The sequence below is a fragment of the Cyrtonyx montezumae genome, unplaced genomic scaffold (genome assembly GCF_038088225.1).
Source record: "Cyrtonyx montezumae isolate F1298 unplaced genomic scaffold, pur_monq_1.0 scaffold_8, whole genome shotgun sequence".
Classification (NCBI taxonomy): domain Eukaryota; kingdom Metazoa; phylum Chordata; class Aves; order Galliformes; family Odontophoridae; genus Cyrtonyx; species Cyrtonyx montezumae.
This window is the reverse complement of record NW_027072089.1, coordinates 12,496,833-12,523,416: the sequence shown is the minus strand read 5'-3', so window position 1 is coordinate 12,523,416 and position 26,584 is coordinate 12,496,833. Positions and strand designations below refer to the sequence as shown.

At 41.2% G+C, this 26,584-nt stretch overlaps 1 protein-coding gene across 1 annotated transcript; it reads right to left on the bottom strand.

Annotated features, from left to right (window-relative positions):
- Window positions 1-7,000: 7,000 nt before the first annotated feature.
- TNFRSF11B (TNF receptor superfamily member 11b) lies at window positions 7,001-24,756 on the bottom strand. The gene is made up of 5 exons (XM_065752454.1): window positions 24,396-24,756; window positions 15,013-15,382; window positions 10,010-10,204; window positions 9,367-9,591; window positions 7,001-8,173 (listed from the first exon to the last, which is right to left on the bottom strand). Exons 1-5 carry the CDS (start codon window positions 24,423-24,425, stop codon window positions 7,785-7,787), a joined length of 1,209 nt encoding a protein of 402 aa, XP_065608526.1. The 5' UTR covers window positions 24,426-24,756; the 3' UTR covers window positions 7,001-7,784.
- Window positions 24,757-26,584: the final 1,828 nt, after the last annotated feature.

Sequence of the window (26,584 nt, the reverse complement as noted above, 5' to 3'; positions counted from 1 at the left end):
ATTTTTTAGTACAATTCTTCATCTGAAGACTGCAGCTGTCATACTGCAAGCATTTCCTCCAGCAGCAGTGGGTATCTGCACTGCTGTGGTACAGATTGCTCTGTTTTTACTCACCTGTGGCAATCTTTTTTTTTTGTTTTGTTTTGTTGCTCTTTCGTTAAAAGCTTTTTCAAACCCAGCAGAAGCAAGATGTAAAGAACACCAAGCATAAACCTTAAGTCACAATTGTCAAGAAATGTAATATGCAAAACTGCATTTCACGGGGCTGAAATTGCCTTATCCTTTTGCGCATGAGCAATGGAACCAACACCACACCACACATCAGATGCCATCCAACAGAGGGCAGTTTTCTAACATGTCCATTGCAAATAAGTACTTTTTTTCTCCATTTCAGGTTTTTCTCAGAGAAAGGAAGATTACGTGGTTTTCAAGAGTCTGACTGGAGAGAAAAAAGAGGAAGAGGGCTGGAGCATCTCCCCTATGAGGACAGGCTGAGAGAGCTGGGGCTCTTCAGCATGGAGAGAGAAGGCTCGGAGGAGACATTTTAGTGGCCTTCCAGTACCTGAGGGGAACCTACAGGAAAGCTGGGAAGGGACTTTTTGTAGGGCATATAGCAACACGATGAGAGGAAATGGCTTTAAACTGGAAGAGATTATCACTTAGATCATTTAGATCATTTAGAGTAGACCAGGCTGGATGAGGCTTTCAGCAACCTGATCTAGAGGCAGGTACCCCTGCCTATAGCAGGAGGTGGGAACTCAACAATCTTAAAGGTACCTTCCAACCCAAACCATTCTACAATTCTTTGATAAGACTGTTCAGGGCTCAAGACCTACTATTTAAAATTTAATATTTAATTTATATTCCTCAGACACACCACAGAAAACTGAATAAAACATACTCATGCAGATCAGCTAAATACCTATACAAAAAATAGTCTAAACTCAACATTCTTACAGCATGCCTTTAATCACAATAAAGCACAAAGTTCTCCTTTCCTCCCTCTTGCTTTTGCACTTGCACAGCTTTCTTCCTTCTTCCTGAAGTGAGCTCCCTGACGGTGATAGCAGGGCTGTGCTCTGAGCCACCAGGACCTGTGAGTCAGCATCCTTTCCCACAAGGCTCAATACTTGGGATTTTTCAGGGAAACGCTGCCGGCTGGTTATGTCTCAATGATTTGGGGTTTTTTTTGGAAAACACCTTACATTTAGAAGATAAAACAAAAAACAAAACAAAACAAAAAAAAAATCCACTGCTTTGCACTGTGTAGGTGAGCCAAGGACCCATTATCTCCCCAAGGGACACCTTACCAAGACAGCACTAAAGTGCTCAGGAGGTGGGGAAATGGCTCCACCAGGCACCTCTGAATCCCACCTGCTGAACAGGGACATCTCTGGAGCAAGGCTGAATACCTCCAGAGCTGAATTTTAAATCTAGTGCTCACTTGCAAAAGGGGAACACAGGTGACTATGGAGGAATGGTAGTAATTGTTATTCTTATTATAATCCTTTTAATTTACTGCTTAATTAGCCAACTCTGGAAGTGCACATTTATTTCTACCATTAAACTTTCTATGGGAATGGAATCTCTGAGGCATGATAGCAAACTCAAGAAGCTGCTGATTAAGTATTTGCTCATAGGCATTTTAACCTTAAGCAGGGCCAACCAGCCAACAGGACGTGTGCTTTCTGTGTGTGTCAGATTTATTGTTGCTCCAATTTCACTGGGGCATATTATAGACCTTATAATACCTGCACCGTGGGAGCAATGATGATTCTTCTCAGGACTGTATTTTCCTAGGTGAAGGGTTTTCCTAGTCATTACCCTTCATATAACCCAGGTGTCTTTGTTGCCAGACTCTTCTTATTCAACGCTTTGAGGGTGCCTGAGTTTGTCCGACACACTTCAGGACTTTCACACTTTGTGTTTGCAGTGCTGATCAAGGGGCTGACAGATCCTCAGGCAGAACTGCAGGTGAAGCCCAGCATCACCGCAGGCCCACACTGCACCAGGTCAATGTGCCAGCACTCAGTGTCTGCTGCAGCGAGAGGTTTGCTGCTTCTAAGGAGCTTCTGGAGTTATTATGAGGTTGTGGCAGTTAAAATAAGAAGAAATATTCTTTTTTTCAACTTTGAAAGGAAAGGGCAAACCTGTGGGCTTTATAATCCTTACAGATTCATGCAGCTGGGTAAAATATAGTGTTCAGTCTCATGTTCCAACTCTGAAATTAGTGATATAAGAGCTCCTCTGTGTGCTGATTAAAACTTCCCAGGCTTCCTTGGTCAGGATATGCTGCACGTCAGGGTATCATTAATAAGAATGGAATATGTGAGCAAGTTTCAGGCTTACTGTCATACTTGTGTTACGAAGTTAGCTACAGAAGTGACTGTTTACTCTGGCTGATAAATGAATCCAGACCTCCTTGGGTCACAGATATCTTTCCAGTCCCTAAACAACTGCTGGCTGCCTGGGCTAATTTCTGCTTTACATAATTATCTTTTTTCACTAGCCTCATGCTCATTGGATTCTGTGTAGTCACTCCAGATCTGTGTGGACTCAAACTGGGAACAAGGGAACAAAGCCCACCACCTCTGGGGGCACATGGGGGACTAGTGATGCTGTTCTGGAGGCAAACAACGTTTCAGGGACTACATGCCACCTCACGTCTATGTGCATCCAAAGAAAGGCAGCAAAGCTTTGAGGGGTCTGGAGCACAGGTCTTATGGGGAGAACCTGAGGGAACTGGGATTGTTCAGTCTGGAAAAGCGGGCTCAGGGGAGACCTTATTGGTGTTTACAACTCCCTGAGAGGAGGTTGTGGTGAGGTGGGAGTCAGCCTCTTCTCCCAGCTAACAGGGAAAGGATGAGATATGATAGCCACAGGTTGCAGCAGGGCAGGTTCAGGTTGAAGGAATCTCTTCCTTCCAATGAAGGTATACCTGTTTCTTGAGCATATATTTATATATATATTTATTTATTTATTTATTTATTTGTGATTATTTCAAGAGAGGCATACATTTGGAGGCAACAAAGGAACTTTTTTGCATCATTTCTCTGAGTCCTTGTGTTTTCAGCAAGTCAGTCTTGTAAGACTTTCAAAACACCTCTCACCAGCAGTAACTACCCATTCCTTGAATCCTTGTGCTGTCTCCCAGCCCACGCGGCGTAAAACCAAGCTGCTCTTCTCTACCTCCTGGAGACCGGAATAGCCTGGTTTCCCGCTGGCTTCACCTGCTGCCAGCCACTCTCAGCTTATTTTGTTGCAATCCAAAAAACACACCCTTCTTGAAGCATTGACGCATCTCCTGAGTGTGGACGCCCTTCCCGCAAATGTGGATCTATGTTCGTCTTCCCTTGCTCTGACCAAGCTCCTACAAGCACCGTGGTATTTGGACACCTTGAGTCTCTGACTCTGTTCAGGTCAAGGGCCTGGTCCACCTCTTACTGAGTTTTCATTGCAGTGGGACTACTCATCCTTTAGGATTCACCATTTCACACATCCTAAGTGCCGTAGACAAAGCTGAGACATGATACAAATACCAGTGCGTCAATACTATCAGCAGAAAGAAATCTTATTTTGTGCACGGAGAAAGCTACACACAGTCAATCAGAACAGTGTATAACTTAGTTGCCAGAAAGTTTATTTAGTTAATTAGAGGTGGATGAAGGCTTTCTCTTTCAGACAAAGAGAAAAAAAAATATTCTCCAGAACTTTCTACATTCATGGTTATTGAACCCCACCCAGCTCTCTTCATATATGAAATATTGCCAAAGCCACAATCTTTCATCATGTGGCTCCTTTTAAACAACTTCCTAGGTACTAAAGGTCAGGGTGATTTTAAAAAAAATAATGTGGTAGTATGAAAGAACTTTTTTTAAACATGAAAAGACAAACAGAGGAATCCTACGCAAACTTGCCATAAATACAAGGGATTGTATTTGATGATGATGAGTGGAATAAACTATGTTCAAGTTGCATTCACCTGCTTTACTTTTTCTCAACTCTAATATAAAACTAGAATTACTCAATTCATTGCAATTCTGAGCCCACTGCTGTAGCCCATGCCTCTAGATAGTGGAGACCTTCGACTGCACAGGGAACAGTCACTTCCACAGTGACCATATCCTTTGCTTGATAGACATTTCTATCCCTAAGTATGGCCAATATTGGTCCTACCACCTAGGTAGAAGAAAGAAAAATGTAAAACTCTCTCTTTATTTCTTTCTTTTCTTTTTTTTTCTTTTTTTCTTTTTTTCTCTCCCTTCCTTTCTCTGTTCAAATTATATCAACAAAGAAATATTTTGAAGGGTGGGTATTTCCCATTTCTGACATATACCCAAAACTGAATAGTTTCTGGTACTCTGCAGAAATTTCTTTTTTTTCTATAAATATTTGCTCACTTCTGAAACACCGCTTGGAATTAATTCAAGGCTCAAAATCTGGGGACTCTGAGGGTGATTACAAGCAAATCAGACACTTCTACGTTGAAGACTGCAACGCTGACTTGCACCAGGATGTGCAGATAGGCTTCTGAGGGTGATGAAGGGTGCTGGTTGGACTGAATTCATCACCACAGCCTGTAAAAGCCCTAGTACAAGCTGTATTCACAGCGTGCGTGAGTGAAGGCGCATGTGAGTGTGTGTACGTATGCAGTGTTTGGTTGGAGGCACATGCACACCCCTGACCAATCCTTTGAGCCTTCATTATCCATCTCAATTTTTTAAGAGTTATCAAATATCAAGCAGTATTTAAAATGTTCAGGCTATAGCAGAGTATATTACTGATTGGCAATTTTTCAGTGAGAGCATCCACAAGTCACAGTCAGGGACAAGAAATTTATTGTGCTTGGTGATGTGCTCATGTAAAATATCAGATGATTAAAGAGCTTAATATCTTGCTTCTTCTTTAATTTCTCTTCTACCTCAAACATCTTGTATATCCCGAGACACAGGGAACTGCCTCACTGGAGGACAGTCTCTGAAAAAAAGATTTTTAAAAATGGATTATAGAAGACTTCAGAATTGCAAGGTTCTGTTTTAAACCTGTAGTATTGCTTTTTGACATCCTCACTAGCTGGAGGTTGACCAAACATCTGCTTTCACCTGAGCTTGGCCCAAAAGCAAGGCTGAAAACAGGCACAGCTACCCTGGTCAGAGTACCTGGAGCACAGCATCCCTCCTTCAGACACCCCGAGACTGAGTTCTGGCTGCTGCCACATGCCCCCATCCCTCAAGTTTCCCTTCTCACACATCCTCTTTCCTCCTGCAACCTTCCTTGAAAACAAACCACCCCTCAAAGCCACATTTTTTTCCAAGCAGCCCTCCCACTTTCTGTTTGCCTCATCCCTCCCTCATTATCTCGGGTCTCGCTTTTGTTTGTCTTGGCTATTTTGGGCTGGAGGCTCTTTGGGGAAGGGAACGCAGTGAAAGCATCAGCTGCTCACCATGTGAAGTGTTTGATTCCTTACAGCTGAGTGAAGCTGAATTGATAAATGAGGCATAGCTAGCTGAGAAGTGCTTACCTTAGTGTGGCCACCTGGTTAGCTGAGTCAGCTTTAAAAAGCATAATTCATCAATGTGCCCTTATGTCTGGGCAAAAGAAAATTCTCATTTTAAAGGACACAGGTAATAATTTAATACTGACATTTCAAAGGAGAACTAGTAGAGGTTGTGCTGTACTGAAGTACGTTACCGAATGCTAAAGTTTTGTATCAGAAAAATCTAACATAGAAAGGATTGAGATGGAAATGTGTGTAAGAGGTGTGTAGCATTCCTCTCCATTGTGCTGCAGCCCCCTAATGGTGCTGGCACTGGGACAAGGTTTCTATTTTTAATACCTATGACCCAAACTTCCACACTTGGCAGAATACTGCTCTCTTTTCTAATTTGAGACTCCACTGTTATCGTCTTTCAACCTATTTAGTTACATGTTTATATAATTATCTAACAATTTCTGTTGTACAAGTATTTAACTGGTTTCAAACCAACTAAGGTAAATGTAGGCCTTCGTCTGTGTCTTTAAGATCATTTTCCAGCTACACTGATAAATGAGATGCTAATATATAGCATGTGATATAAAGAGGAGTTTATTACCGAATACCTGCACTTGGATCCCAAAAGTGATTGTGAAAATTCACAGGAAAATGAAACCCAGTATTTTAAGTATCTTAAGACAACATATCTTACTTGCACTCTCAGTAAGAGAGCCCTTATGATAAGAACACATGACTTCTACCAGGATTCTCTTCCTCATTTGTTGCTTAAAATCCTATAATCTGCTGTACTGGAACATTTGTCACACAAGGTTAAATGGATTTTCCTTCCTTTACACAAAGGAAAGGAAGATCTGAGCTCCATCTGTGTAGATTGAAGAAAGAAACAGAGCAGTCTCTCTCTGCGGCCACCAAAGCCTTTGGCTTGCACTGACAATGATCAGAAGACCTTAAAACTATTTGAGCTTTTAGTAACAACATTCATATAATACTCTCTGCTCCCATTTTTAGTTGTCCATCTCTCTGCAGGTGCCTCATTCTGCAGCTGAGGGAAAAAGTAAGTACATTTTTTTTTTATATGTGACCTCTCTTTGCTCCCTTCCTTTAAACACAGTGGCAATATGTGAGGTTTTCCAAGCTCGGCAGTGTCAGTGCATCATCTTTCCTCCATGAAATTACAAGCTGTGGTGAGGGCAAAGGTTGTGAGCTCTCCAAGAATGATGCCAGGCCAACAGTGATGCTGGGCCACATATGTCTATAGAGTTGTAACTAGCTGCATTGCATCTGTCTGGGACCTGTGAACTTGGATACTCTAGCACTTTGTACATTCTTTTACACCTGTACACTAGCCATGAAAATCCAGTGCTGGTCAATATCTGCTTGGCTCACACATTATCTACTAGACCAGGCAGAGAGCAGTGGAGAGCCAAGCCCAAGATAAGCATTGAAATTTGCACAGAATGTCTTTCTTAGTAGTTACTACTTCAAAGTCATGAGTAAAACGTCAGTCAAAAAGTAATCTGAAAAATTTAATTGTTTTATAAAATAAGATTATGAAACTCTATGTAAAAATCCAGCTTCTTAAATACGATACATTCACTTCCTCACAGAATATTTAAATATTCAGGTCATTTATATTTTCACCACATTTGAGTTAAAATCATTGGATAAATTAAAACATCCCTATCCAAAGATAACACAAGTTATACAAATAAAACTAAGTAATAATAATTCTTTAAATACCAAATGTAAAGAAATAAAGATTTCTTTTTAGAGCATGCTACAAAATTTAGCCAGAAAAATATACGGGATCATTTTTGTTTAACTAGAAAATATACAGTGTGCTTTTCATTTCTCTTCCCCAAATTCAGTCTCATACACATTCCATTTAACTTAATAAATATGTACAACAACAATGTTTATATCTCAAAGAATATAAATAGCAAATACTGCATTAGAGCCTGGTTCAGCATTCTTTTCTCCTCTAGTGACTGTAATAGTGGGGCTTTTCAACTCTGTGCAAAAATGCAGAATCAGGCTCTTAGTGTTATCAACAGGTTAATAGCTTTTACAAAAGTGATTAAGAACAACAACAACAACAAAAACCAACCAAGTGAACAAACAAACAACACAATAAAAAACTTCCAAGAACACTGCAAAAGACTTAGAGCTATTCCAGTCTGGCATTTCTATAAATAGAAAGAGATAATGTAGGGAAACAATGTTCCAGTTTAATTACTGCTGGCAGTAATTAGGGAAAAAAGTGTCAGTGGAGAATGAAAAAAACCTAGAATTAGACACATCTTACTTTCACTGATTTAAGTTGATTCCCTACCATTTCTAAAAAGAGTTTCTGGTATAATCTATACATTGTAAATCTGTGAAGAAACTTAATGACTTTCTTCAGACTTTGGATGATCTGTTTTGGAAAGTGGTACGTTTTCAAGTGCTTCAGTCCATACATTAAACCTTTAATGGTGTCCTGGTCTCCATTCTTTATTCTCCACAGATTGAGAAGCTTCAGAACTTGCTCTGCATGTTGACACAATTTCATTGTGCGCTCGATATCTTCTTTTCCCACTTTCTTCCCTGGCAAACTTGCCATCAGTGTGTTGAGATGTTCAAAGGTGAGATTTGGTTGGCCAAGATGCTTTAAGACACTATTTTCACAAAGATCAATATCTATAGAAAGGAAAAAGAAAAGAGACATTAAGTAGTGGTCATACGTATCATACAGTGCATGATAACTCTACAATGACCTGCAGAAAAGCTGCAAAATATCAAGGTGAATATTCCTTCTCAGTTTGGTTTTTTTTTTTTACTTCAAGTAGTTCTCACAGGAATACTGTTTTTTTTTAAGCTCCAGTTCTGAAAAGGACTTAAAAATGTAATTAACTTCGCTAATACAAATAGCCCCAGATTACACACAAAGTCACTAGCAAGTATTTATTTCCATAAGCGTGTTTCACTTATTTTGTACAGTGTTCAGTGTACATGGTAGGACTCCTAATATTTGGTTCCACAAAATGAAAAATTTATTCTTCTTCAGAAATATTTAGGCAAGCTTTGCTAAAATAGTCATTTTACGTTTTGAAGTGTTCTAGACACTTCATGATCTGACATAGCCATAAATATTTAAAAGGAGAGGCAAAAAAACATTTCTGTAGCATTTTTCAAATCTATTCCCAGCAGACAGAAGGTCATTCAAATGTGGTGCATGTTGATGGTGGCTTACACGGAAAGAGTTAGCCTGACTTCCATACAACCCCAGTGTTAACACTGTGGCACTGCTTCAACTTCAACACCTGTCTTGGCAGATTCAGTACAAACAAAGCAGTCAGCTGGCATGACAAATAGGTCCCGGAAGGGAAAAAGAAGAGGTTCATAGGTTCATAAGAGAACGCATGTCTGTGTATACCTTATTCCCATCTGTTCCCATTCCGTGTATAGGTGTCCCAGTTCAAGCTGTCAATCTCCATTATATAATAAAAACAAATTGCACTCTCAGCTGCACACATCCTACTCCCTCTAACCACAGCAGTCACCACTAAGATGTAAAAGTGGGAAATGCTTTCCCCCATCTCATCAAAATTCTTCGTATGTTGTATAGCCTCAAAAGGGAATATGAGCTGTGACACCACAGGTACTCCCAAGGGCCTACAAGTCTGTGAAGAAGTCAGTCCTCTGAGCTGATCAGGAAAGTTTCCTACCTGCTTCCCCTCAGCATCACTGTGCTTACTGCATCAATAAACTTCCGCCAAGCCCTGAGGGGCCTCTTCAGAACATAACACATTACCAGGAGGAATTTGATCCCAAGCAATTTTTAAAATGCCGATTAGGTTTCTCTCAATATAAGTGCTAACAATATAAGGTACCTTGAATAATCTTCTTGACTGTATCCTGTTCCTTGTTTTGCTGCTTCCATAATTTCAAAAGCTGGAAGGTCTGCTCTTGTAAACTGTGCCTTTGTTTAATCTGTTCTATATTTTCTGTGCTTAGCTTTGTCCCAGGCAAACTGTCCGCGAGGGTGTTCAGCCAGTTAGGTGTGAGATGAGTAGGTACAGCAAACCTAAACATAGCTTCTTCACACAGGGTTACATCTGAAACAGAAAGAACAATAGAATCATAGAACTGTTTGAGTTGGAAGGGACCCCTTAAGGTCATCTAGTCCAACTCTACTGCAACAAACAGGGACATCTACACCTAGATCATGGGGCTCAGAGCAAAATTGTATGTCCATTGGTGTCATCTCTATTGCCCTGCTCACCTTTGGACTACACAGCATGCAGCAGGGATAATAAGGATAAATAGTTAAAAAATACTAAAATTAGGAAGCAGTCTTTAGTGTTGTTGCTCTCTATGCTTGAATTTCATTTAGTCTGATCTGGAATAATTAAGACTCTACTCCAGCCACTACCACATCAGGCAAATGGATATTTATTTTTATCATAAATGCAGATATTTTAATGACAGTCAAAAATATGCTTTCAGTGGACTCTTGTTTAATATGATACACACCTATTCCACACTTCTGAGGTGACATATCTGTATTTTCCTGACAGATGTTGTCACGAACTGCATTTCCTTTTAATGCCAGCTTGAAACCCAAAGCACTACAGTTTGTGTGCTTTTGACAGACTGCTTTGGATGACGTTTCATTGGAGAAAAATCCCTCTGGACATCTCTTACATACAGTGTCACTCTCAGGAGTACCTGTGGAAACAGGAAATCAAGGTACCCAATTACATACAAACTCAAGTGGTTAGAAAAATTAAAATATATACTAATCTAAAATAAGGATCACTTCTGATTTTTTATTTCTAATCTATGAAGGAATCACATTATGGGAAATAAATAAATAAGTAAACACTTTGTTTTGAAAACAAATAATTTTTTCAGTGAATGATGCTCCTGATAGAGCAACAGAATAAACAAAACTTTTACATGCACTTGCTATCAGCTCCTGTAAGGATTTTTAAGTCACTAATTACCTGAGTCTATTTGGATATTATCCAATGTCTGACCTTCACCTTTCATCCATACAAATACCATGTAAAATAATTAAATGGCACAAGACACTGCTAAATTGTACTCTGTATATCTGCAGAGAACCTTACACAAATGGATTACTTCAGCTCTAGCAAAAAATAACTCAACTAAACATGAACTAAAGAGCATCTGATAAGTATTTCCTCTTCTGAAGTATAATATTATACAGGAAAACATAATTTCACCAACATTATGATTTTTTTTCCTTGAATAAAATATTCAAAGTACAATCCAATATATGAAAAACAAATATTTAATACACATACATATATATTTACACGGTGCTTTATAAGACCTCAGCTTTATGCCCTCAGCAAATTTGCTGATGACACCAAGCTGAGTGGTGCAGTTTACATGACCAAAGGAAAGGATGCCATGTAAAGGGGCCTGAACAAGCTCAAAAAGTGGACCTAATGAGGTTCAACAAGGCCAAGTGCAAGATGTTGCCCTCTGAGTCAGCAAAATCCCAGAAATGTGTACAGACTGGGAGAAGAACTCACTGAGAGCAGCCCTGCAGAGTCCTGGAGGATGAAAAACTTAACATGAGGCAGCAGTGTGCACTCACAGCCCAGAAAACCAATGGTACCCTGGGCTGCATCTGAAAAGTGATGGCAGCAGAGAGAGGGAGTTGATTGGCCCTTTCTGTTCCACCCTTGTGAGGCCCCACTGGGGGAACTGTATCTTGATCTGGGACCACCAGCATGGGAGGGATGTGGAGCTGATGGAGTGGGACCAGAGGAGGGCCAAGAAGATGATCTCTGGGCTGGAACGTCCCTCCTATGAAGAAAGGCTGCAAGAGTTGGGCTTGTTTAGCTTGGAGAAGACTTTGGGGAGATCTCATTGTGGCCTTCTAATACCTAAAGGAGCTTATAAACAGGAGGTAAATGCAGTTTTTATTTGGGTAGATAGTGATAGGACAAGGAAGAACAGTTTTAAACTAAAAGAGGGAAATTCAGATTAGATGACAAGAAAAAGTTCTTTACTCAGAGGGCAGTGAGGCACTGGTACAGCTGCCCAGAGAAGCTGTGGATGCCCCATCCCTGGAGGCAAGCAAGGTGAGGTTGGACAGAGCCCTGGGCAGCCTGAGTACCCCAGGGTGGCCGCACACGGCAAGGGGTTGAAACCGTGTGGACTTAGAGGTCCCTTCCAGCTTAAGCCATTCTATGATTCTATGATATTCTATGATTCTATGATATTTCAGAATTAAATTGATGATATAACAACAGAACAATATTCCATCACTTTGATGCAGAGGAAAAAAATTAATGCATGTATTTTGAAATGATATTTTCCATCTAGGATCAGTGAAAATAATAACACCAATAAATGCTTTATATTCACCCTTAATTCACAGTTGTTCAGCCATCACTTAAGCAAATGCCTAAGCTCTACTATATAGCATTGCATTATTGAATAAGGACTTAAGCACATGCTTAATATTATTTGCCAGTAATAATTAGAAACCTTATTTGAATATGGAAGTGCCTCCACCTAGTGTATCATGGTAGTATTTACATGATGCTTATTACAGCAGTAGTTTTGAAATAAATTTTGTTTATTTGAAATATTTCCTCAGATAAAAGTCTTGAGTTTTCAGCTAGCCATGAAATACATAATATTTGCATACACATGATCTGACTTAGACCTATTGGAATGCATCCAAAGGAGGGCCACAAAAATGATCCAAGGGATGGAACATCTCCCCTACAAGGACAGCTGAGAGAGCTGGGGCTGTTCAGCCTGGAGAAGAGAAGGCTCCGAGTTCACCTCAGAGTGGAGGAGTGACAGGAAAGAAGAGGACACACTCCTTAGCAAGATCTGCTGTGATAGCTTCACTCTTAAAAAGATAAATGTAGGTTAGATATAAGGAAAGAGTCTTTTTACAGTGAGGGTGGTGAGTCAGCACTGGAACAGGTTGCCCAGGGATGTGGTTGATGCCCCATTCCTGGAGACTTTCAAGGCAAGGCTGGATCAGGCCCTGGGCAACGTGATCTAGCGTGGATGTCCCTGTTCCTTACAGAGGAATTGATTCTGATGGCCTTTAAAGGCCCCTTCCAACTCTAAGGATTCTATGATGCTATGATCTAGCACTTCTTCCAGACACCAGGTGAAATCAAAGAGGAAATTTTGGCTGCTGCACATGTAGAAATCAGAGGCCCTTCATATTGCCAAACCCCAAACACTCCAACCTCTGCAGCCAACAGCAGAGGGGCTGTGTAAGGCTGCATGCACAGCTGCCCTGACATTCATTTCCCCAACACACACTGCTAGAGGCTCCAGATCATACAAAACTCCAGCCAACACCTGCACCTGAGCAAGCAGCAATTCGTTTTTCGGAGAAGTCTGAAATTTTAGCAGTTTTCCCCCTACAGACACCCTGTGTTTCACCAGCGAGGAAGAGGAAGAGAGGAGAGTCCCTGCCAACGGTAAGCTGGTCCTTTCAGAAGTTCCCCTGTAATCTTTGCAGCACAAGAGGGAAATAAATGGGCAATCCATCTCTGAGCACAAAGTAATCCCCCTGCCTTTCCAGCCTCTTCTTCACTGCTTATCTGGCTGCTCTTGTTCAGGGCCGCATCACGGCTGCCCTTCTGCCGCTCCCTGCTGCGGACTGGAATCCCCCACTGCTGGAGGAAGCGGCAGCGCAGCAGGGAGATAACAGCCTGGCAGAAGTCCTGATTCCCAGTAGGTTGCTTTGGAAAGCTGTGCCACACACAGGGCTGACTGCGGCAGCAAAGAACAAAACCTTAATGCACAAACAGAAATGGGGACTACCAAAGTACCACCGCAGTGTAGCTAGGGGCAATAGTCAGATTTCACCTCTGATTCTTTATGCTTTGAACTAGGCCTTTGAACTATGCTTTGAACTATCACCCTGTGTGGCAGCGTGAGTGTATTTTTCCATATTCACATCTGAATTTACATCAGTACAAAGTTCAACAGTATCATATAGCAGAAAGTGGGAAGAAAATGTGGTCCATGCTTACTAAATTCCTAGCCGATAGCTCACCTCAAAGCCTGACTATTGACACAGAAGGACGCAATTAATTTTTACAGTCTTTTCATTCCTTGTTTGAGGTCTGCTTAGGTTTAGTTCGTTCATTCTGATGGGCTTTTGGAAACCAACTTTCCAATAAACTACATGATTCAACAACTTTTCTTCTTCTCAACTTCGTTTCGTTACATTCTAATCTTTCTGCTATGGCTTCACCATGTTTGTAGGACTGCATCTTCCTTTGTTTCCTGGGTGGGCTTTCTGAGAATTTTGCTTCTGTCCCCTTTTGCCTTGCTGTTGAGGTGTGATGGAGCCTTATTAACCCAAGCCATGAGGTGTAAGGATCTTCCAGGTTAATGATGGTTTCAACTGGAAATGTGGTTGCTGACAGTGGAACTGAATAGAAATGCTTAATGGTGGCAAGAGCAGATGTGGAATGAGGGTAGACAGCTCAGCCAATTACTCGGGGAAACGTGATTAAGTGACACTGCTTCTTACATCAGATTCATTCTCCAGTGTAACATTCATGTTCCTGAGCTATCATTCAGTGTGCCTCTCAATTTACAGCCAATCCTTGTGTTTCTCACTTAGTCTATGTAACAACTAGGGCAGTCATTCTGTAGCACTAGAGACTGTCTGCCTGCAGGTTTTACAGATGCTTCGATTTTCTGTATTCCCTTCCTCAGTACTGATCTCTGGGCAGTTACCAGTCTCCAGCACAATGACAGTATACAGTTCTTTCAGGCTGTATTAAATATTGGAGCTAAACTGGGCCGTGACACTTGCCAAATGATAAATAATGTATTTTGCTTAGAAAGAAGAGCTTATTACTGGTTTAACAATTCATGCTGTCTCAAATGAAGAATACACTCCACAGGAAAGCGCTGCTTCACCCTCTATCCCCACCAGCCATACCATGCAGTGCTAGTCTCCTTGACAAGAAAAGGTTGTTTATATGATAACAGTAACAGTTTCCCTAAGAGTTCCACTTAGGATGCTGGTAATTAATTATTACCACATATTGCTGTGCTGCTAGAGCTATATTAATATTGTTATAATTATATAGTTGGTGTCAAACACTTAGTGGTCCTGGTGTTTGTTAAGATACACAGTTGCTTGAAACAGCAGATTTCACAATGAAAAACATTATTATTTATCACACACACAAACACTACATTACAGATAATGTTCCTTTAAAAGAGGCAATCCATCATGTTTCTCATTAGAGTGCAATTTGCTCCATTTGCTGCTGCCATTAAGTCACTGCCATTACGTTAGAGGAGCGGGGTATTCTGCTGAGAAGCGTTCCTCTGGCCACAGTTCAAATGTGGCAGCCTAGGAGAGGGTTCAGTGGCCTTCACAATTTACCATCCTGTAACTTCATCTGGACAAGCCTGTTTCCTACTCCTGAAAGCACCATGAGCTTCAACGTACCGCAGAGCTCTAATTAACTCTGTGCTTCCCAACAAGTGACACATACCTGGCTGTGCGACCCCAAACCCTGGAGGGCACTCCGTATGCTTCAAGCAGAACTCCAGCTCCAGGTACCGGCCTTCAATGCACTCGCAGACGCGGTCCTGCGTGCTCGTGCACTCCTGTTTGATGTACTGGAGCTCTTTGCAAACAGCACTGCAGTACTGGCATTCATCATTGCTGTTCCAGTCCTCAGCATAGTACTGATCCGGGCATGGGGCACACACCGTGGCGGTGGCAGCCGTACAGTGCTGCTTCACGTAGCTCCCAGGAGGGCACTGGTTGCACATCACCTGATGAGATGTCCCTGGGTCGTAATGGAGATATTTGGGGGGAGAGATGTCCTGGATACTCCACTTGACTGAGATGTCCAAGAGCTAGCCACAAGAAAAGAAAACACTGCTTCACTCAGTGAGCACCACGGTCACACACAAACCTAAATTGTGATGAGTTTATGAGCCTAACCATGTCACTATCTTCAAAAATATATTTGTGATAGAAATTTATAAAACATTAGCCAGCTTCTAGTCTCTCCCATGTCTGTTTTAGAATGGGAAAAATTTAGGATCTTATTGAGCCGTTTTTCTCCCTCTTACACCTTTTAGTATCACCTTTTGCCTCTTGGCACCTGCAAGCCTGGCCTGTCAGCTCCATTGGCATCACATTCAATGCACAGCAAGGTGGGGGTTATGCAGTCTTGCATTCTTGAGTATCGATCACTTCAAACACAAAAGAAAGTACCTGAGCAAACAAATCTGACACATACAGCACCAGTAGCACAGATACCTTTAAAAGACAGTACAAGGCTAGAACAATCTAAGTGGCTCTTACTGCCTTCCATTTAATCTCAAACTGAAACACAGCAGCTGTGGGGGCACAACACAGCAGTCTCTGCCAGTAGGTAGAGGTAGCTTCAGACAGAGGTAGAGAATGCTACAATTTATTAATGGTGTGATAAGGACTTAATCACACAAACCAGAACTGAACTATGGTCTGGCTAACGCTCCCACTTCCTATCTAGAAGCACAGGCAGGAAATGTTTAACACCATTCAAGGACCCGGTCCAGCTCCAGCCAGAAGCCCTTCTGCTTCCTCTAAGTGTGTTTTTCAGGAGCAATTCAGGACCTAATGGTCTGAGGTAGCACTGCCCTTCTGTACAGACAGCCTTGATATCACGTCATTTTGTCCTTGTCACTAAAATTTCGGTTACGTCCCACCAGCCTACCAAAAAAAGTCTCTCTTGTTTACTTCTCTAAGCACAGGCAGGAGCTTGCTCTTCACACTGAGAGCCCTGACATACATGCTGTTTCCCTCTGAAAACTAGTACATTTTAGAATCATGCAGCAAACTGGCTCTGAATGAAAATATGTCCAAATTAAAGATCTAGCTTTGAAGGTCTTTACAGCTATTTTTGGCCTAGTGCGTTAACACAGAGTCGCAAATTCAATTTCAAGAACATATTTTCCTCTTTTCCAACGTAGAATCCTCAAGCGTATATGGAATTAACTCTTCCTATTCATTCAGATTCTAAATGTTCTTAAGGGGTTTCAACTAAGGGCCTCACTGCTGCCACAGACTGGCGCTTCTTATGTGACATTAAGGCTGAAAAGGACAATGACTTGCGCTAACAGGAGTCACTGAATTTGCACCAAGTAACATCAGGTGCCTGAGTCAGGAATTCAAAATACTCTTAAATATTCTCATGCTGTCTTTGAATCCATTTTTTATGCAGCTGTCCCTAGACAGGCTAAAGAATGAAATGCACATCATATGGATTTTCCCCACAGCTTCTGGCCACCCTTGATTAAGCCCAGTAACTTGTCTCTCCTGTTGTTGTTTTTTCTTTACACTTGTAGACTTGCTTTTCTTCTGGCATTTTCCAAGTGCAGTCTCTTCCACTGTAAGAAATTCCTTATTGCTCACTGAAGTTTACTGATGATGTACAGCTCATTTTTCTTAAATGACTAGATCTGTTTCATGTAATCTGTTTAACAAGAGGGTGCAGCACATTTTTTGAAAGTGAATGGCTTTCCATTTATGAAAAATGCACCCACCCTTGGTAAATCTACGTCCATTACAATAGTAATAAGGAAGTCTTGATAAACACATCAATTGTTGATGCCAATAGCCAGGTTTTTCACTGGTTTTTATAATAGATACTGTAGCATCCCACAGAGTTCAAGACACTCGTTTGCAAAACACAACCATCTGCAATATGAAGCACAAACACCAAGACAAGGAAAAAAACCACATTTTTTTACAGATATATGTGGAAACCCAAAACAATACTAAACACAGATGAAAATGCGACACTGTGAAAATAATCAGGGACAGCAACCAGACATTCAGGTCACGCCTCTTCTGTTTTTGCTCACACATTTCCAGGCACTGAATGGTTAGATAGACCATTTCAAGGCTGATCAACTCCCTCAGTAACATGCAGGAGTAGGAACAACAACATTGTTCTATTTTTCCTACTTGACAATTTACATTGGAAATCATAGATAAGAGGCAAGCATGAGGATTAGCCACAGGGGATGATTCCTGGGTTAAAAGAATTCAGTTTTATTAATCAATGTATAAGAGCATGGTGTTTTGTGGGGGAAAATTGAGGCATTCCCTTCCTGAAAAGCCCACTGCCACATAAAGCAAGTCGATTCAACACGACTGCAGAGAGGAACTGATTCAAGTTTTCATTATAGTATTATTTGGTAAAGAAAAAATATTTCACTTTCAAGGTCCAGACTGAGTTGAACAAAAACAAACCATACCTGAACAGTATGTGTGAGACTGCGCTAAGCTTTAACTCTGGAAGTATGAATAGCTGCCAAGCAAAATACTATCAATCTAAATGAGCATAAGAAATCAATACGCTAATAGGATTAATATATCAGTGTCACCAAAACTATCAGTTGTTCCATTTCATTTTTTTGTGTTTTAACACACACTTGTCTTTCCAGAAACACAAATTATATAGCTGCAATAATCTGTCCATCACTGGCTGAACCAGGTGTACGCAGAAACTCTTATTTAATTAATAACTGTGGCTAAAGATCCTTCAGTTAAACCAATGCTATAAATGCAATTAGTATCTCACTATCTTACCAAAACATTTCATACATCATTTTCAACTCAGAGCTGTATTACACACCACTGTTATTGTTTGACGTTTATAATTCTATCAGTATAGTGACCTGCATAATTCATTGCCACAAGACACTGTAAGCAGCTGGGTGCAAAATTCAGCAGGACGTAGTAAAAAAGGCCCATTCAAATGAAGGGCAATTAAATACAAACACCACCTCTTCATCAAGAAATCCCAAACCACAAATCACATGAGTCTGGAAGAGTGCTTTGGAAAAATACCACTGTATTTCCACCTTTCTCTTACATCTCTATTTATCAGCCCTTGCTACAGACAACAAATAAAGGCGTTTTAAGGATTTTTCTTGGATTTCTTTTTTCTCAAACCCAGCACAGCCATTACAATAAGTGCATTTCGGGACTCCAGTCCCCAGTATCATCCTTCTTCATAGAACTGCTATGGATTTCTTCAAAATGCTTAGATTATAGAGGATTGTCTTCTAGCAGACAGAGAGTAGTTACCTCATGTGACTATGGGTATCAGTATACAACCTGAAAATCAGAAGTTATGCTTGAACCAAAACCAAGCATCAAGAAAAAAGCAAGCTGTATTTTTGAAGTTTTGCAAAAGGGCAGGAAAGGTGGTGCAAGGTAACGAAGTAGGATTTTTAACAGTTTTACTGCAGCGACCTGGCACAAACAGGACCAAAAAGCTTCCTGTCCCTCAGCTCACAGAATAAGACAGAGGGGAACTTTGCTAAGTTGTCCTGTCCCCTGGAATAAGGCATGCTAACCAATGGAGCACTGAACAGTCTGGCAGAGAGGTGGTTGGGTCTCCTTCTCTGGAGATGTTCAAGACCCACCTGGACGCCTACCTGTGCAACCTGGGCTAGGGAGCTGCTTTGGCAGGGGGGTTGGACTTGATCTCTGGACGTCCCTTCCAACCCCTACAGTTTTGTGATTCTGTGATCCCCTCAGTTGTGCTTACAGCAACAAGCTGAGTCACCTGTTACAGCAGATTTGTGGTGCAGAACAGATGGTGCTGAACACCTGACATTCACATGGAGCACAATTCAGTGGGGGTTGTTTAGGATTAACTTTAGGCTGCTACCGTGCAGTTACAGCGCATCTGGTGAGTCTCTGGAGTCCATCTGTGGATTTACTTTCATCAATCCAGGTTATTTTTGTAAATCCACCTTGTGCACTCTAAGTTTGCTCTGCTGTGCAAACTAAAATATAGCAAATAAGGAAGATCAGGAGAGGCCATTCAAAAGCATGTTCCTGGACCAAATTAAAATGCTAATTAAATGTATTTATGTCATTCCTGCCATTTCTCCTCCTAAGCCACGCTAAGACCAAGTTGGTGGCAAATCCTCAGTCATGTAAAGCCTCTGATTGAACAAGATGTCCATACAAAAAGACACTAAGTATTAAACTCCTAAATCTCTGCTGTAAAGAAACAGCACTGCTGGAGCACATCTAAATGTGGTGATCAAAATTTACTAATCCTGAACCATCAATCTTCATGATAGCTGCACTGAAAGCAAGATTTCTCCTAAAATCATGCTGACACTGACATGCTTGCACTAGTTGAAGAAGAAGGCATACTCCAGCTTGAAAGAAGTGAGAAACTGGAAGTCTGGACTCAGTTTACCTTTTAAACTCTTAAGAAACTGAAGTTGGAGTCTATCAAAGATGCATTTGGCTAGAATTATGGATTTGTCATTCAGCAGACTGCATAAAATTGTGCTCATTCTTGTTTAGGAGAGGTTAATGCAGACAAGAGTGTCAGGAAAGATAAGAAGGAAATGGAAAGCATTGGTATTAAGACAATCTTAACTGTTCAATAGCTTGGCAAGACAAAACAGTACCTATAGATTCAGTACAGACAGTGAATAAAGTGAAAGAGGACTTTCTCAGTTAAAGGATAATGTTGGCAAGTGAAAAGGGGATTCTCTTGTCAGAGGAACAGGCTTGTACCAAGAAGCAGGTGCAAGAAACCCAAGTAGTTTAAGTACAGCTGCTGACGCATTTCTGAAAGCTGCTTAGTTTCCTGGAAGAGCTGGGGAATAGATGCAATAGACACAGGCAGTCTCTTTCAATTTTAAAACATAAGCATATCCTTTTTATCCCAACACCCAGTACCTTGTTCATCTCAACAAATTAATATTAGATTGACTTAAAACATCCTGAATTCTAAAGGATTTTTCTATGCTAGCAAAATGCAATGTTCTGTTTAAGAAAACAATCCCCAGTTTGTTCATTTATTTTGTTCTGAGAATAGGAAGTACAATAAGTAACAAAATTATTGCTAAGACAACAACAACAACAACAAAAATCGAGCATCATCTATCAACCTATTGCACAAAGTTCATCTCAGCTGGGCACCATGAGCCCAACTCTGAAAGGGCTGAAAAACCCAGTCCTCCTTCATCTCCACAAGGCAAATCCTGAGCATTTCTTAGTGTGAGCAGTTGGGATGAACTGTAAATACCGGAATACAATCCTGGTGTAAATCAGAGCCATGCAAGTATATACTGAGAGAACTGAAAGATGGGCTTGCTGATAACTATATTGGAGTCTTTAGCATAAAGAATGGTAACAAAATTGGACTGATAGTTTAAAAGAATCTAATATCTCTGGGTTTATGTATTGTTACTTACAATATTTTAGCTGTTACTTTACAATGTTTTGAGTTACTCAAGACTAAAAAGCATTTCCTTGCTTCTGTCGCTCAATAAATTAGGCCTAAAACAATATTTTTCTATACTTTCTTCAGTCAGCATACACAAAACAGGCAATCCTCATACAAAAGGCCCATACAGTCCATTTATTTGAGCCCTTTGAAGATGCCTTTGAAAGAGAAATAATGTGATTGTAAAAGGGCATGAAAACAGTACACACCCTTTTCTTTCATCTTTAAATGTAAGGCAAAGAGATGCTTGCCTTTTCTTGTTGAATTAAAATGAATTGGAAGACAAAGCCCATAAAGCAGTAATCTTTCAAGCATCATCCCCTTAAATCACTGCTTTGTGAAGGAAAAGAAAGTGGTTTTTCTACATATGAAAATATTATCATATAGCTTGGTATTGTGGTTTGGGTTGTGGACCAAAGGAGAATGTTTAATTTTCTGAGAAAGATAAATCTGTTTCTGTTTCGCATTCCACAACTATTCTGAAGCACATTTTCCTTGATAAACAATTGTTCAAGGCATTTGTCAGATTGCTCCTAGTGTTTGCATTGGGTTGAAAGTAAAACCTCACAGCTCTCTCCTACTTCACTTTTTACACAAGGTATTGGCACGAAGCAGGAGGCCCTCTGTCCTTAGGCAGAAAGCCCTACTGGAATCATGCACAGACCCCAGGGAAATCTGAATGGCAAAAATGCTGGAAAAGACCTCTGCAGATCCAGTACAAGACTCTTCATGCTGGGTCTGATCCATGGACATCTACTGCAAATAGCCGCTGTTAATTTTTTTTCTCATCTAGGGAAAAAGAGCCATGCCCATCCCCCAGCTGGCCAGATATCTCCTTCCTCATCACCCCTCTGTTTCAGGTGGGAGCCCATGCAAATGCAAAGTGAATCACTTTGCATTTTGCAGTACTTACTTTTGAACAGAAGACACTTTGTAGATTGGTGGCCACTGTTTTATTTAAGAAATGTAACTAGTGACTCTTTAGAGCCGTCTATATTAAATACTGTGGACATCAACCTCTATCTTCATTTCTTTCTCTCATATGGGAATGTGATATACTAGCGATTCAAATCTTGTAGAGGTTTTGTGATGCACAGTTAGTTGTCATTCACAAAGCAATTTTGGGGTCTAAACAATTGCTTCATTTCCAATGGTAGGAAAATGACATTCAACAGAAGAGCAGCTGTGTGTCTTCACTGATGAGAGCTGCATTTGTCTTGAAGATTGTGTTGGGAGAAAGTAGGAAAGACTAACAAGCTACTCACCAAAAGATGTATCTTAACTGTAAATCTATTTTGGAACATAATTCATCAGAGCGACAGCAAGATAAGGAGCTCACCCCAAATCTGAGATGATACCAACATGTCTACAGGCTGCCCTGAACAGAATTAATAGCAGCTAGAATAACAGTATGGCTGATACTATGTGCAGACAGGTGTTTTTCCTCCAGGAAGACCATCAGCATGGTGAATCCACAAGTATGAAAGTTAACTACAAAAGGAGCAAAATTAAAGTTTCTATGAGATTAGTTAAGTGTGTCTAATTTAAATTCTGACAACAACTTTTAAAATTCTTCTGGTAACTTTGGTGCTTTATTTTTAAAACCAACACACATGCAGGCGGACAGACAGAAAGACAGAAGGAAAGTCAGACAGAAAGATAACTCCTACCCTCGCGGGCTGCAAAGCCACTGCTGCCTACACACAGCAAACCCAACAGGCAGGCCAGAAAAAGCATGTCACATGCACCCAGAGATCCAAAATAGAGAAAGGCCAAGTTTAAGGGTCAAGATAGTTACGTGACAAGTAACAAGATCCAGCTCTGGGGAATTTCTTTCAATTCAGCCTATTTCATAAGGCTTGTCTGTTTGTAAGCAGTTTTAGTGTTCCAACAAACAACACGTACATGTATGCATTACCACAGCAGTTCTCCTTGCTGAAACTTTCCGCAAAGAGGCCAAGGCTGAAAGGACATCATGTCCAAACCATCCTTTTTAGCAATGGTGACTCCAAAACTAAGGTGTGTAAGCAAAACACACTCAACTTTGAACTGCTGCACCTCCTACGAGTGTTCTTACAGAGGAAGTACTCAAACTATTCTCAGAGCTACAGCACATCCGACAGCACTTAAATTTCACAATAACATGAAATAAATTGCTTTTAAATAGAAAGAAAAAAGGAGTTGAACGATGAAGCTCTCTGATACGCACTGCTGTCACTGTGATATATTTCAGCTCAGAGACTCCACTGCCAAGGCTTATGCTGAACTTCACCAAAAACTACGACTTCCAGAAAGAACATGATTAGGCACTTTACATTTAAGTAGAACCAAAACGCTGATGTGAGTGCTTTTTGACAACCACAGATAAGAAGCCGAAATTTCCAAATTAGATTTCTGTGCTTCCTCACAGACAAAGAAGGCACAATGTTACGCCTTAGATGAAAAAGTTGTCCTGCATTTCAGCTTGCCAACCACGAACCTGATCATTTTTGCTTCCCTTGCACCATTAATTACTTGGGTTTGTTTCTCAAAAAGCTCTTTCAGAAAGTCCTCCAGAAAGTAATAAACATGCATTACTCATCAGATCCTGGAAATCTTGTGCATTTATAAAGAGCTTTCAGCATAACTGGAACTGTTCTACCACAACATTAATGTCATTGTACTCACCAAAACAAACGAGAAACAAGTTATTGCGCAGACACACATAACATCCTACTCTGAACAGTATTCTTTTAATGTTTTTATTTAGATGTTTTCTTATCCTAAAGGTGAACAGTCTCCAAGCAGATGCTACACAGTATCCGTCTGTATGCAGGTTTTAATTAAACTGGCGTCCTATAAAATTCCACACAGCTAAACAGATTAAATGGCCTTTTGGAAGATTTACTGCACTGCTAACATGTCTAAATTTGCATCTGGAAGTAACTTTGTAAATCACCAAGTAAACAAAAACTTATTAAATAAGGGACTTTACCAGATTTAATAACATATTTTTTTTTCTGTAAAAGCTGCAGACACAGCTCCCAATTCATCGCTTTCTTGTATATGAAGCTGAATTTTCTTAGCCAAAATAAGCACACATGCCTGTGCTTTTTTTTTTTTCTGGAGTCCACAGTGGTTTCTCAGGGAAAGAAAGCCAGCCCAGTATGTGAGACATTGCCTTGTGCCACTGTAGGAACACAGGCAGTCCGAGATGGTGCTTCTGTGAATTAAGTACAAACATCCCACCCTGCTGTTTCCAAAAGTCATTTCTACATACAGTATTTTGTATTAGTACAGCACAACAAAGGCTTACAAAAGGTGAGAGGAAGATAAGAAAGGAGGCAAAACAAAAGTAAATTGTGCTACTACCTTAAGAAAGGGATCAAAATCTCTGCTTCCTGATGCAAAATATGTCCATCTCACTCCAAACCTCAGCAGGAAAGTCCAGTGTGATTAAACAAAAAGGGTTCACCAGGAAAATGGAGAACAGGCAAAAGAAAAGGAAACAAACAAAAACAGAGCAAAACAATAACAACGAAAGTACAAAAGAAAATCCCTGTGTCTTTTCAGCCTCATCTCTGAAGCTGCAATCCATCTCAAGCCCTATCTATCTCTCTGAAGGGACTTACCACAAGCGTGCAGCACAGGAACTTGTTCATTGTGGTTGGTGGAAGAAACCTCAGCGCGCTGGGAAATCAGGCAGAGTTAGCCAGTGCTCCAGCCTCCTAGCAGCCTGCTGACATCCCCCAACATTAAAGACACGGTATATATATAGTCCCGGTGTAACAGGAAGCTTTGGCTCAGCTTTGATCACTCATTCCCTACTATGACCAAACTTTTCTCTCTCTCCCTCTCTTTTTTTTTTTTCTTTCTTTTTTTTTTTTTTTTTTAAGGAACCTGTAAAATCTGATGATTTAATGGAACTCTTTGAGCGCTGTAACCACAGACTGGAAAATGCAGGAGGGAGTGTCAGGGGCTGGCCAGGGGAGGGTTTAATTGGGCTCTGTCTGTCTGTCTGTCTTTCCCCCCCCCTCCCCCCTTCCTCTCCCCTACGCAGCTGGCTTGGTGGGGAGACGCGCTTCCAGGACAACATGTCTCAGCAGTCAGGCTCACAGGGGACGTGTTTAGGAATCACTGCCAGTGGGTGAGCTGCAGGCCCCACAGCCCCACGGCCAGCCCCCACAGGGAGCCTGGAGCTCACCCAGGGCTGCCGTTCCCCACCGAGCCCGCAGGCTCCTTTCTGCCTGGTTGCCCAGGGATTTCCAGGAGCGGGGCTGGCCGGGAAACAAAGGTCGTGAAGGGGAGGTGGAGGGGAAGGATAAACCCTGCTGGTTTCCCTTCCCTGCCGATGTGGGAACACCAGCAGCAGCCCTGCTGCCCTGGCCGAGTGCCCGTGCCACCCGCTGGGCAAAGGGCCCCGTGCTTCTTCCTTCTTCCCCATCTCATGTGGTGCTTTTAATTAGATAAGAGCTTTTTTTTTTTCTTTTCCCTAAAGCGGTGCAGATCAAACACTGATGATTTTGCATCATTTTTCCTCAGCAGGCCCTTGGATACCAGCCTGGAGCTCTGGGTACTCAGAACCAATGGGCCCTCTCTAGGCTGGTGTCCCAGGCCGTACAGACAGAGCATGACTTTTCCCTCAGAGGACAGAATAAAGTACTCCTTTTCCTAACCTACAGATATCCAGAAAGTGACTATAGTCCGTATTTCAGACACTGTAGGATCGTGGGGTAGAAGCCAAACCTAGTCGTGCATCCAGTTTTTGCAGATGGTTTTCTGCCCTTTTTTGCAGGCCAGACCAAAACCTCAGTTCTGGATATTCCAGCTCTCAAGCATTTGAAATCTGGGGCCCACATTGCCTCTGAGTTGTGCAGTTTTGCCCCTCTTGAGTCACGAGGCCGTGTGGGATTGGCAAGAGGGAGGTGGAAAAAGGCTGAGCATTGTTTTACAGAATCCAGCTATGCTAAGTCAGGAAGCCATAGTCTTCAAGGACAGCCCAGCACATTCCTCCTTGTACATCTGTAATTGTTTGAACACCCCTCAAGCATAACCTGAGACTGAAACAGATGCTGATTATACTCGTCAACATGATAAAAATTCAAGACACTTGAATTAGTGATGAGTTCTTTCTAAGAGGCCATGTGAAAATTGGCATGGAAATCCAGCTAACCCAGAGGCATATTGCTGGCATCTGCCAGGTAGCTGTTACTATTTCATTACTTGGATGGATGCGCTAACTGTTCTTGTAACCTTTTCAGAGACTTCTAGTACTTTGATATCTACACTTAGGTATATTAATGAACATGCTGCCTAGATAAAGAGACAGCAATGCTGATAATCTGGATCTACCCTGACTATTTCTTTGTGAAGAGAAGGACCATTTTGTAAACGTCCATCTTTGACCACGTACAAGTAGCTATACTGAGTACAGTATTTTCCATATAGAGGCCAACTTAAAGTGTTACAAAGAATGCTACATCAGCTCCATCAGCAGAAGTGATTTAAGCCAAATTAATGTCATCAAGAGCTGGACACAATAATTTAGACTTCTGACTGACAATACCCTGCAGCACTGTCAACTTCTGACCCTGTTGGTGTAGGAGACACCAATTGCTCTCTACTCAGCTACAAGAGAAACAAAAACAGCAAATCCATAGCAAGCTCCCGTAGTTAATCAAACAGTATAAGCTAGTTGCAGTAGGCTTTGAGTTAGGCTTGTCATCTCATCTCTGCTGCCAGCCATAAATACACAACAGCTGGATCTTTAGAGGAATAAAAATGCAGCTCATAAGCCTGTGCTTCTGCCAGTTACTGTTCA

Excerpts from the sequence above, each read along its gene's own strand:
- TNFRSF11B (XM_065752454.1), bottom strand. The coding sequence starts at position 24,425 with ATGAACAAGTTCCTGTGCTGCACGCTTGTG. Across the intron at positions 15,383-24,395 it reads TCCTGTGCTGCACGCTTGTG|CTCTTGGACATCTCAGTCAA; the intron begins GTAAGTCCCTTC and ends TCTTGTGGCTAG. Across the intron at positions 9,592-10,009 it reads ACCTCAGAAGTGTGGAATAG|ATGTAACCCTGTGTGAAGAA; the intron begins GTGTGTATCATA and ends TTTCTGTTTCAG.